Source organism: Ascochyta rabiei, chromosome 6, assembly GCF_004011695.2.
Source record: "Ascochyta rabiei chromosome 6, complete sequence".
Taxonomy (NCBI): Eukaryota; Fungi; Ascomycota; class Dothideomycetes; order Pleosporales; family Didymellaceae; genus Ascochyta; species Ascochyta rabiei.
Window position 1 is genome coordinate 619,368 of NC_082410.1, and position 11,883 is coordinate 631,250.

At 52.8% G+C, this 11,883-nt stretch overlaps 4 protein-coding genes across 5 annotated transcripts, besides 3 other annotated features; 3 read left to right on the forward strand and 1 right to left on the reverse strand.

Annotated features, from left to right (window-relative positions):
• Positions 1-905: 905 nt before the first annotated feature.
• Positions 906-2,441, reverse strand: EKO05_0004067 (uncharacterized protein; the record flags this gene model as incomplete). Its single annotated transcript, XM_038945486.2, has 1 exon — positions 906-2,441. One exon carries the CDS (start codon positions 2,439-2,441, stop codon positions 906-908), a length of 1,536 nt encoding a protein of 511 aa, XP_038799883.2.
• Positions 1,745-1,822: a tandem repeat.
• A 986-nt stretch (positions 2,442-3,427) lies between the features above and the next one.
• Positions 3,428-3,506: a tandem repeat.
• A 505-nt stretch (positions 3,507-4,011) lies between these two features.
• On the forward strand, positions 4,012-4,598 carry EKO05_0004068 (uncharacterized protein; the record flags this gene model as incomplete). 2 transcript variants are annotated; one of them, XM_059636304.1, is made up of 2 exons in its annotated part: positions 4,012-4,443; positions 4,494-4,598. In XM_059636304.1, the coding sequence occupies 2 exons, from the start codon at positions 4,012-4,014 to the stop codon at positions 4,596-4,598; spliced, it is 537 nt and encodes a 178-aa protein (XP_059492287.1). The 2 variants fall into 2 exon arrangements, with proteins under 2 accessions (XP_059492287.1, XP_059492288.1); XM_059636305.1 differs by having other exon boundaries at positions 4,012-4,410.
• Positions 4,124-4,180: a tandem repeat.
• A 2,840-nt stretch (positions 4,599-7,438) lies between the features above and the next one.
• Positions 7,439-7,684, forward strand: EKO05_0004069 (uncharacterized protein; the record flags this gene model as incomplete). Its single annotated transcript, XM_059636306.1, has 1 exon — positions 7,439-7,684. One exon carries the CDS (start codon positions 7,439-7,441, stop codon positions 7,682-7,684), a length of 246 nt encoding a protein of 81 aa, XP_059492289.1.
• A 2,251-nt stretch (positions 7,685-9,935) lies between these two features.
• Positions 9,936-11,506, forward strand: EKO05_0004070 (uncharacterized protein; the record flags this gene model as incomplete). Its single annotated transcript, XM_038939138.1, has 4 exons — positions 9,936-10,005; positions 10,053-10,097; positions 10,151-10,431; positions 10,487-11,506. The coding sequence occupies 4 exons, from the start codon at positions 9,936-9,938 to the stop codon at positions 11,504-11,506; spliced, it is 1,416 nt and encodes a 471-aa protein (XP_038799884.1).
• Between the last annotated feature and the right edge of the window lie 377 nt (positions 11,507-11,883).

Here is an 11,883-nt window from a genome sequence, read left to right on the forward strand (position 1 = left end):
ATTAGCTCCTTGACCCAATCCCGCGCACCGAGATCGTAGCTCACTAGTGGAAGCTAAGAAAAGTCACGGAGTAAAGATTATTTTGTTTTCTCAAGGCCGAGGTATGTCGCGCAGGTTTCCTTTAATGGGCGACGATTGAGTGTCGGGTAGATAGCAAGGACTACAGATTGTGGCCTAGAACAAGACAGAGTCAAACAACCGTCGTGCCGCCAAAAGTGATTCTCCAGTTGGTGGTTGGTATGCTCTTTAGTCAGGCGTGTAAACAATTTGGTCCGTAGTGGCTCGGGTCCTTGCCGTTGCGTACATGAGTCTGTTCCGTCCCGCGTGTTGCGCTGTGGCTCCAGAGCTAACACTGCGATCGACCATGTATGCATATGTCAAGCACTAGAACGAGGCACCTCCATGATGTGCGCAGCGCTGACCCCCGTGATAACGCACTGTGGGGCAAAATAGGTATGGTGAAGTTAATTCTGTACGGTGAAGTTGAAGTTCGGCGTTGAGGCTGTAATGATGATACATCTGTCTAGTCCTAGAGTACACACTGAAGAACAAAATGGTAATCGCTGATATAATGCCGAAGGATACAGGTAGGTCCAAAAGAAGGTAGTGCCCGTAAAGAGGTGATTCTAGAATGTAATATCTATGTTTGTCATAAGAGTGGATGGCGATAAAGAGTTGTGAAAATGAAGCGTTCACCGCTTGAAATGGGTATATAGCAAATGTTGCTCGGGTGCCGATGAATCGCCGCAGGAAAGCGAAATGACAGTGCTTTGATTAAACGTTTGAAGTAAAGTGCAGACGCCGGGACAGCTCGAATGGTATAGCTGATCTGATGAAGGGGAAAAGAACAGCTTGTGGGATTACCAGACGCTGATGCGTAGCTCAGGTGCAAACACGGTGCGTCGTCAAGCGAAGGAATCACGATAAGTGTTACGCGCCAAAGCTGACAAATGTCCTTGATCGTTTGGAGCATAATGCTGACCGCGGGAAGAGGGACCGTGAGCTGACGCATAGCCATGAGGAGTAAACGGGGCCACGTTCGCCTCTGCTGGTGGGGGTCCGGAAACAGGCTGGTAATTGCTAGTGCGTCTTCGTACGTTACGCTCTACATCACAGCTGTCTTCCTCGTAATCTCCATAAGACCCATCCGACCCGGCTTCGTTCATCGAAGACGCCGCATGGGAGGGTGCGGACGACAGACGACGCAGGATGGGTGAAGCCGGTCTCGCGCAATGTCGTTCAGCACCCGGCTGTTGATAGACGATGGATCGGAAGAAGTCCCTCTCCGTTCGGTAGAAATCAGCCCTGTCAACAGCATCACGGACTTGCTGTTCTAGCCTCGAAATACTCATAGAGGCTTCGCGCTCTTTCTCTTTACGACGAGCACGGAACCGAGCAGACGCGCCGGCATTCCGTTTCCTCTTCTCATCAGCAACTTTCGAAGCAGCTTGAACATCGACTGGGATCTGCACGTTATGACCCTGTTGACTCTTGATGGTCATGATCTGAATACTGCTTTGACCGCTCGGCGCCACAGAGATCAAATGGCGTTCCATCTCCAGTGGTGGACCGGATTGGTGAGCTTCATGCGAGGCAGGCGCATAATGGCCTTGGGCGCTATGGCTGTCGTACCCTGAGGCAATTGATGCCGGCTGGCTATAAGGAGAGTATTGTGCCATTGGGCTTGCGCTGCCGGATGGCAGAAACTGTGCACTCGGCCGACGCATTTCAGTACGCAGTGTGTTTGATGTTGTTGCTGTTGCTATTGTCGTCGTTGTTGTTGTTGATGATGATGACGATGATGATGATGATGTTGGCGTTGACCCTGCCAGTGGCGGGAAATAGCCTGTTCTGATCCCAGCAGGAGGGGTAGGCAGAGCTGGATGCGAGACTGCTCCCTCTGACGGACGCATGGTCGCAGTCAGAAATGGTGATTGGTGGGCATCGATGGTGCCTGTGGGACGATTAAGTCCACCCAGGCTCTGAGTCCTGTGTAGGATTGGCGACTTGGGAGTCAACGCGTGCCTAGCAGAGGGCCTGCCTGGTGGGTGGAAGAGCCTTTGCGAAGTTTGGTCATCCTGGGTGGAATCCACACTGGTCGGTCGACTAATGGAAGGAAGACTGTTGAAATGATGAGCATCCACCGGGGATGGCGTCTCCATCTGGAATCCACTGCGTCGGCGGTCCCGTTGCTGTTCGATCAATTCGGCTTGGGGGTTCAGTATAGAGTGGACGCCGAGTGGGTTATCATGTCGGCGAGTGGATGGAGTCGGTGGTGTGCTAGAGAGTTGGCGTAGAGGTGGAAGCGACAGTGTCAGGTTGCCAGGATGCCGGTTGGAGTTGTTGCGAAGAGGTGGATGCATGGTGAACTGGGGTTGGGTAGGTGATAGTTGAGGGGTGGTGTGGTCTGAACGAGCTCCCCCCGTGGTGCGGTGTGACATGGGGAAGAAATCCTCAGGACCCCGCTGAGAAGTCCGAGCGATCCATGAGCGAACGGGAGTGGATTCGTCGTGGTAAGGCGGAGTTAGACGGTCGGCGTAGTGAAGGTGAGGGGCCTGAACAGCCGGGGGCGCTTGGGTAGCCAGGGTGACGAGGTTGTATGGGTCGCCTGAAAGACAACCCTGGATGTCTTGAAAAGGAGGGCACAGGGCGTCGAGTGAAGAGTTTCGGGCTGTCGGACACGCACAACACCTGCAATGGTGGAATGTGGTGACGGCTGGGTTCCAGGTCTGGGGCTAGGAAGTGTGGGGCTAGAAGACTTCCGTACGGGCTTGCTGACGTAACCGTTGGCCAAGGATCCAAGGAGGAGTGGAGTGTAGTCGGCGGGGAGCTTTCAGACGAGGCAGGGAGCTCAGGGAGCAGCAGAAGGGCAGCCGAGAAGATATGAGGCCATCAACAGCAGGAGGCGCAAGGGCCCAGGGCGATATAAGAATGTGCGGTGTACTTGTATTGTTCAGGTCGGAAGATCGCCGACCGGGCACCGAATCGTGAAATCTGCAGGCACCCCTGTTTCTGTTTCCTAGCTCGATATCGCGCGAGAGGAAAAAGGCAAGTAGCTACGACCCTGTCGGATTGTCGGCGCCTTTGACCACACGCTAGGCGGTGCTTCTGGGCTTGCCAGGATAGGCTGGCATGCAGTGCACGTACGACCAGGGCGCTACTGTGCAGTGGGTCATGAACCACGCGCGGAAGCGGAATCCTAGTCCCCACCGTGAGAGCGCCCAGGCTAAGACAGGACGGATCCGCACAGACCGAAGCAAGTGCATGAGCGGTGGCTGACGAACCCTGCGGCTCTGGCACAGACCAGCGGAAGGCTGTCCGGCTGTCATGAAAAAGCCGCTGCTCAGCCTGCCGGACCCGCTGGGCCTGGTCGTTCGCGGGGCATGTGTGTGATGAGCACGAGCATGTCTCGAGTACGGAGTAGGCAACCAGAGGACCAGAGGACCAGAGGACCAGAGGACCAGAGGACCAGAGGACCAGGGGACCAGAGCACCAGAGCACCAGAGCACAGCTTCACGCACCGCTGCACAGCCGAGGAAACTCTATCGACCCGTGAGCCTGTGCCCTCGCCTCCCTGCGTGCACACTGCACAAGAGGCCAGACGAGCGAGAAGAGCTCCCCGTTGCCGTCGGTCGGTGGACAACGGACCAAAGCGCCCGCCGTCTGCTCTCGGTGTCTCGCCATCACGATGACACGATCCACTTCCCTAGCACGCTTCGCCGAGGCCGCGCAGGCTGCAACCAAAAGGCCAGGAATGCAATCAGCGCCCTCAGCGCCCTCAGCGCCCACGTAAACTGCCACCACGACCATGGGCCGTCCAAGGCTTCTGCCACACAGCTGCGACGGCAGACAGTCTACCGAGTACCGACGTGTGTCTTCACGCGCTGATGCTAGGTACCTAGGTAGGTGCCGCCGACGCGGAGCGCTTCACCGTCTATTGGACAGCGGTAGCGTCACGGTGGATGCAGGAATCGACTAGGTAGACGATGTCTCGCACACCGTGGGGTGCATATGACGATCAGGATGCCTGTCGCGGCACAAGAGCACTCTCGGCTGTGGTCGCCAGCCAAGTACGGGCCGATGTCACGGAGCATGGCCCTCCTGACAAGTCTCCCTGCTCTCACAACTCGTCCAACTCGTCCAACTCGTCCTACTCGTCCTACTCGTCCTACTCGTCCAAGCTACACACTAAATACTCGACTCCCTCAGGCGTCAGCCCAGGTCAGGCCCTCTGGCGTATGGCGTGCGTCGCCATGCCGTGTGCGCAAACACCGCCGACTTGTCATTGGCCCCTTCCATGAATCGCACCAACACCGTAGCACGTGCGACCATCCTGCTACCTGCACAGTGCACACTGCACAGTACGGGAAGAGCAACGTACTTGTTCTTGCCAGCGCCGAGTCTGCCCAGGTACGGCAGAGCTGTGAACCCGTCACGCCCATGGCTAGTGTTTCCTGCATGTGTCCGAGCAGATAAACTGACTTTGCTGTTAGCCTGCCCGCGCTTCCAACGACGCAACAAGGCGCCCACCAGGGGCAGTGCCCCAAATCGTCATAGTGTGCATCCAACGCCGCGGTCAGCGCAGCGCCGTCGCTTGATCCGAGCTGATCAGTGGTTGCCCTCCTCCACCACTTCCCGGCTCCACGCTGTCGGTTGTGAGCTCACTTCACGTGCGCCAGGATGATGACGCTGGCCACCAAAAGCAGCACTGCCCCTGTCCCGGCGAGATGGGATAGCATCTAATCTCAAACCAGCAAGCTGTTTCAAATTCCCCATCGTGGCCTGCATCCTTTGCTATCGTTGAACATGTCGGCATTTTGGCGGCCTCAACGAAGCCAAAAACTAGGCTTGTCACCCAAAAGGGTATGGTGGGCGAGTTGGATCGCAGCATCAACAACTACCCATCTGCCATTGCAACAAAGCCACCACCTGTCCCCGCCCTGTATCTAGACAGTCTCCAAAGGGCACCCCATGGAAAGCTTTTCCTCAAGAGCTGTACTTTATATCTACCTACCTAGCTTTTCCTCAAGAGCTGTACTTGTATCTACCTACCTGGCTTTTCCTCAAGCGCTGTACTTGTATATACCTACCTAGCTTTTCCTCATAAACGCCACACTGATGATCGCCAGCCTGTAGCGTATCTGATAAAAACATCGAAGACGGACCTTATTGCGTGTGGAGGCCGTTGACAGGCCGACGATACGCCCACGCTTGGCTTACCGGCTGTCCGCAACGCTCAGATGATTCGTGTCGTTAGCCCACATCTATGGCATCTGAACCAGTACCTAACGCTGCTATATTTCACAATGATTTGGTTTCGAACACCACTCTGTATGTTCAGATCCCCACTCAATTTGCACCTTCACACTGTGGAGGGTGGCTGCGTGGGCGAGCACCAGAGCAGTCGGGCCTGATACTCAGCATTGAGCACCAACCAACAGAGCCCTGCCACAGTCCTCTGTCTGGCACTTCCTGTAACTCGTGGTTTGTTTTCGATACATTCAACTGCCGTGCCGCCGGCAAGGTTCATGATCCAGTCCGAGCTTCGTCCTCTCAAGAGAGTACCGGACATTGAGAGTGCCTGTTGGCTTTCACGCTCTAGCCGCCAATAGCTGGACTTTTCCATGACAGACTGCACGAGTACACAAAAACGCTCATACATGGCCAGTAGCCGTGCAATGTGAGTCTTCCCTCAGGGAATCCAAAGGCACGTGCATGCTACTTCTGCCCGGTTAGAATGTGATCGGCGCACGGAGACAGCCGCCCGAAACGGCACTGAAAATGCACTATGGCAGAACCCAATTCTGAACCTTCGATCACGCAGTTACAACCAAACACTTCTTGTCGATCCCTGTCGTCACATCACACTCTGCAAGACACCGATCGATCTGTATTGCGCCGATGGATTGCCGACTGTTTACCAGGGCACCGGACGAATAGGATCTGAACCGTGGCTGGGTAAGTTCGATAGTGACCAAATGACTCTCCGAGACTGCAGATGCTGGCTCCCCGTTGACCGCTATCCCGGGGCATCTTCGGTGCAACACCTACATCGGGTATCAAAAGTCCACTTTGGTCGAGGTCGCCTTGGCACAGACTCCAAACCCACGGCACTGCTGGGACAAACCACAACTCTTTTCATATTGCTACACAGCAGAGGATGCAGTGGGCTGGAGAGACACTCACTCTAGACACAAGGGTCAGTCATACAACTTTGCTACAACTTCCCAACACGCCAACATCAAATCCGACGCACATGCCTATGCTAGTCCTGTCTCTAGGGGTCTTGACACTCGCCGATGTGTTTCTACCATCCAAACTCGGCCATCTTGCCGTATTTCCACGATCTTTTCTTCCCGTTGGATCGACCTTTCAGGGCCAGCAAACGCATGCCTTACCTCAATTCAATTGGATCCCCTGTAGACCGATGCGACTAGTAGCTCAGAATGAGGCATTATTGACTATTGTTATCGTTCGCTCTGGAGAAATCTTCTCTTCTGACTCTAGATGGAGCACGTCGAGATCCTTGTCAGATCTACATATGCTATCACCTAAGTTGCTACACGGAGCATCCCCGAAAATACTACTGTGCCACTCCTCAGAGTAGGATCCTCATCCTCGTTGCAGCAAACATGTATGCCGCCATCAGCTTTGTCATCCCCCTTGCATAACGCTATATCCATCCCTTCTCATACTATCAGCTCGGCCATCGTTGGTCGGCTCCTCGAATGCTTTACGATTCACCAGGAATGCAGCTCGTAAGCGCACATTCACACGAGTTCATGGGCTTTTTGTATGTTGCCATAGGCTCAGCAATGGGGTTTCATCGTAGCTCCAATGCCCGTGACGTCCATCAGCAAATCGCACCACCGGTCGAAAGCTACTGGACATATGTGATGCCATTTCAGCTTTGCCGCCATAGCCGCGCGCTTATGCACCTGCGTGCATCTCGGGATCCCTTACAGCGGAGAACAACACCGACCTACATGGGCGTCGCACAAAAACAGTACACACGTGTCCCTCCGTATCCACACCGGCTTACGAGTCCGAGTGAGACGTGCAAGGCTCTGTAAATAGCGATGCATGCATTGCTTTTCGTTCAGGATTCAATGCAACGCCGGAAAGGATGGTAGTACATATACACCTTCGCTTCACTCACCGATCAAGCATTTGTGACCCAGCTCGCTACCACACACTCGTCAACATGTGCGACAGATCGTGATTGCCTGGATAAACACACCGAGGTCACCAGCATCGCCAACCCGGGTTCTGGTACCGAATGATCACACTACTTCGCTTAATCTTCCTTTGACGACAGTTTGTTTCAAGCCAGGTTCAGAACTCTTGTACTGCAACGGCCCGCACATTAGCTCGACGCACTCCACGACAGCAGTTTGTTTGTGACACGAAGCTTTGACAGCAGTGCCAGCGCCTTTTGATGCTGACAGGCATTGAGCGCCGTGCGACACGAGGCGCAAAGGGAGACCCTTGGGATCCACCACAAGAGAACATTGTCGACGTTGACATCACACAATTCACGCATCTCCCTCCATCTCCACGGAGAAGTGGTGATACAGCTGGAAAATATGTCTGGGCCAAGCGAATTTCCGGGTTTGCGCAGGAGTGGTTCCTCTGCATCAGTGCGGATGAGTGGATGGAGGGTGTTTTGCGATGCAAGGGATAGTGCTGGCGTCTGTGTTTGCATTTCTTCTCACTTGATCGGTCAGAGGAGGCCATTGCGACAGAGTGCTCTTGCTGTGTGCTTTTGAAATGGACAGATTCAAGTCTGACACCTGCAGTGCTTCCTCTCACCACTCTGGCTGACAGTTCTTCTGCTAGAGCTTCAGAAACCTCTGCGTTAGACAATGTTCATGTTTTTGTGTCCAATCCAATACTAGGAGTGATTTTGCTAGAGCCTCCAATTTGACTCTCACTTCTGTCATTCTTGTAACCATAGTTCGCTTGTCCTAAGCACCACTGGCCTCGTTGCTCAATAAGTTGCTGCTGATAGTCCAAATTCAAACGCTCTAGTCCTATACGAGCTTTCATCTTCAGCCATAACATATGGAGATTCGTTGTCCAGACAAGCGATGCTGGCTGTTAGTAGTCTCGAATGCACCCATGCAATATCAATACTTTCAAAGACTTATCATCTTGTTACATATACCATCGTCCATCGCCCAAAGATGTCGATTCAGCCGATCACGACCAAGTCGTACCGTCCTGAGTCTCGGAAAATGTCGACAATCGATTAGCATGACATACTAGTTGAAAGTGAAAGTGACAGGTCTTCGAAGGAAGTTGCATCCCATATCTCCGCACGAGCATCACCATGGTCAACTGAAAAGCTGATGGCTTCGGGAACATAGTTGATTTTCTGGTAGGCTTTGTGTGTGAACTGTCTGAGTTACCCTTTCATGTGGTGCAAAGATATATGCTCAACTCTTGCACATCTTGTAGAATCAATAGTTTCGTTGCAATCGACGCACTCCTCCATCACGGTGGGTAATTGATTCGAGAAACACCAAGCCGGTTAAAGACCTCCGACACACTATAAGCTGTTGACTGGCACAACCGCTCCTCTTTTGGATCTCCAATATACCGTTTTCACCATCGACAGCCCGCTCGAGAATCTCGTCTACACCATCCAACGCCCTATTGTTAAAGAATGGCCCGAGTATACTACGTAAGTAACCCAACACAAGTACTGTTTCTGGCCGTTGACGATTACAGGCTTGCTGGTTTTCCCTGCCAAGCTCCAGAAGATATATTCGGGCAAGTCAAAATAGCGACAAAGTAGGTGACCTTGACACAGTTACATGAAGACGTCCAAGCGCCTTGGTCGATACCTTGATCGAATCGCACATCACCAAAGCTGAAAACCAGCTTGATCATCTCGTCTTGTGACGCGTTGAAACCCTGAGCTTCTTCGAGCAATGTTCCAAAGCAGCGAAGAGATTGATCTTCATCCTCTGTCTTATATTCGCACATAACGCACCGTATCGCACAACCCAGTCAACTTGGGGTCAGCTTTCCTTAAAGTGTGGAAGTAGGGGATCGTGTGAGAATGTACCTCGTAATGTTGGCCCGTCAAATGAGCTATCCGTGACTTCGACGACAAGAAGTGATGGACCAGTGGAAATATGCAACAGTGTTGAGCTGTCGTTGAATTCTGGACTGAACATGCTGCCATTCGCATCCTAGATAGCTATAGACGGTTCCAGTGTGGCACCCAGAATGCTAGACAATTCAAGTGATATTTCTTCGTATCTTGTGAAGTGCTCGGTGTCCTTACAGATGAACAGATTGGTACATCACGACTATAGTCGATGTTAAAAGTCTCAGCGGTGATGTCTCGTTCTACAACTCTACATGTTTTCCGAAGTGGCGATGAGGGTTAGTCCCCAGGAATTCACGGACATGGCGAAGATAGACCTCTCATCTGGTGACATCTGGGCAGTACAGTGCTGGTCCGGTAACAGGATCTCGGCGATGGAAGAGAGCAGAGACCTAGGGTTGTCAGGGAATCCTCCAAAATTGGGAGCCCATTTGGCGGTAACAAACAGCTTCTCCAGGTTCGCCCGCTTACCAGAGTCCAACAAAGCTCTGTCCAGCTTTAGCTGCGGGACGTCAATGTAAAGTGTTTGATGGAAAGTATCATAGCTCTAGGTCTACTTCAAGGCCATGTCCCGGCAGTAAAAAACAACGAAGCTCACGATTTAGCAAGTGAGCCGGTGTAAATTTTTACCAGAACTACCATTGATATGCTTGAATGATGATTGCATTGTATTTGGAAAGATGATCTAGAGAGTGAGGCTGGTTGCTTGGCGATGACGCCCCACGCCCTAGCTCCAGTGTGGGGTCGTCGTTGCCTACCTTACCGGAGCTCAAACACCTCCGCAACGCCGCCGCAAGAAAGGCTCACAGCAGCAATCATGGCGTCCAACATTGAGCAGTCACCGTTCTTCCAGCAACGGAAATCGAAGGGCGAGCTGGTTGTCAAGGGTTTGCAAGATCACCTCGAGTCGAGCGACACATGCTGATCCCATTAGATCCTCCCAAGTTCGACCTAGAATCATACATTGCCAACTATGCCGGTACAGCTTTTCCCTTGAGCTGTTGTATACGTTGAATGTTGACGTCTTGCAAGGGTTTACACGAATCGATCGACTCCATCACGTTGGCTCTCACTCACCGTACCTTGCTGTCGATGCATACCGCCTCGCGATCGCAGAGGCGAAGAAAGGCAAGAATGTCAACCTCTACCTTCAACTGGTAGAGGAGATGGCTGAGATTGCACCCCAAGACCCTGCAGCTTCGATGGACACAGTATGGGCAGAGAAGAAGGCACAAGAGACGCAGCGCGAACAAGACAGGCTAGAGCACGAGCTCAAGTCATACAAGAACAATCTGATCAAGGAGAGCATACGGGTATGTCTGCACCGAACGCACTCTGTATGTAGGGTTCAAGCTGACAACTGTGCAGATGGGTAACGAAGACCTTGGCCACTTCTTCTATGACACAGGCGACTACAGTAGCTCACACAAGGCCTACATGAAGATGCGCGAAAGCTGCACCTCGAACAAGCACCTCGCCGACATGACACTTCGCCTCGTATACGTTAGTGTTGCGCAAAAGTCATGGCTGACCGTTCAGTCCAACTTGGCAAAAGTCGACGCAGCGCAGCTCAAGGGCGAAGAAAAGACCAAGCTCGAGCCTATCGTGTCCGCCTGTACAGGCATCGCCCATATGTGCATCGGCAATTTTAAGGAGGCTGCCACAAACTTTCTGGGCACATCGCCTGCCTTCCTGACAACCGAGCCCGCCGCTGGCATCGTGTGGCAGAAGGAGGTACTCTCAGGCAACGACGTGGCGGTTTACGGCGGTCTATGTGCACTCGCATCAATGGACCGCAGCGAACTGCAGGCGAAAGTGCTCGGCAACAACGATTTCAGGAACTTCCTCGAGCTCGAACCTCACATTCGGCGCGCCATCAACCTCTTCTGCAACTCCAAATACAGTGCATGTCTCGAAGTGCTCGAGGGTTACCGATGCGACTACCTTCTCGATGTATATCTGTCCAAGGTACTCAGTGCCATCTACGGCCGCATCCGAACCAAAAGTATTGTCCAGTACTTCATTCCTTTCAGCTGTGTCACCCTTGACGAGATGTCATCCAAGTTCCCGGCCGCAGCAGGCATTACGATTGAAGAAGAGCTGGAACATATGATTAACGACAAGACGCTTGAAGCACGGATAGACCTCGTTGATCGACTTCTCATCTCCCCACCAATGAATCCTCGCTATGACGTACACGCCGACGCCCTCAAGATGGCTGAGACGTACGACCACACACTCAGACTGCGCTTGACACGCCTGAACATGCAGGCTGTTGGTATGGAAATCAAGGCAGAGAAAGGCTCGAACGAGAGGATAAACTCTGGCATGGGCGAACGCATGGGCGAAGGACTGAGGGGACTGGGCTCAAAGATGGGTCTCTCATAGGTGAGGGACCCATCCATGGGCTTACGAAAGAAGTCATTCTGAGTTCGGTCATCGCTTCCGATGTTTATCTTCAGCTGAATCTGATGTGATACATCTTTTTTTTTGAAGAGGGCAACGGCGGAGGCGAGGCTGGGTTGACCATTCAACAAGGACTTTCACGAGCATCGAGCATTGCAGGCGTTCACAGGTACGGCGTAGAAGGCGAACATTAGCGACGGGCATTACGAGCTTGAGGATTTGTATCTTAGGGCCACGGAGACGAAGCACGAATGACAAGACGCATAAGTTTCAAGACTCGTAACGATAAAGACCACTCTCCTTTGAACAGAGGTTATCACGATGATATCCAACTCAGCACTTATTCCTCCTTCTGAAAG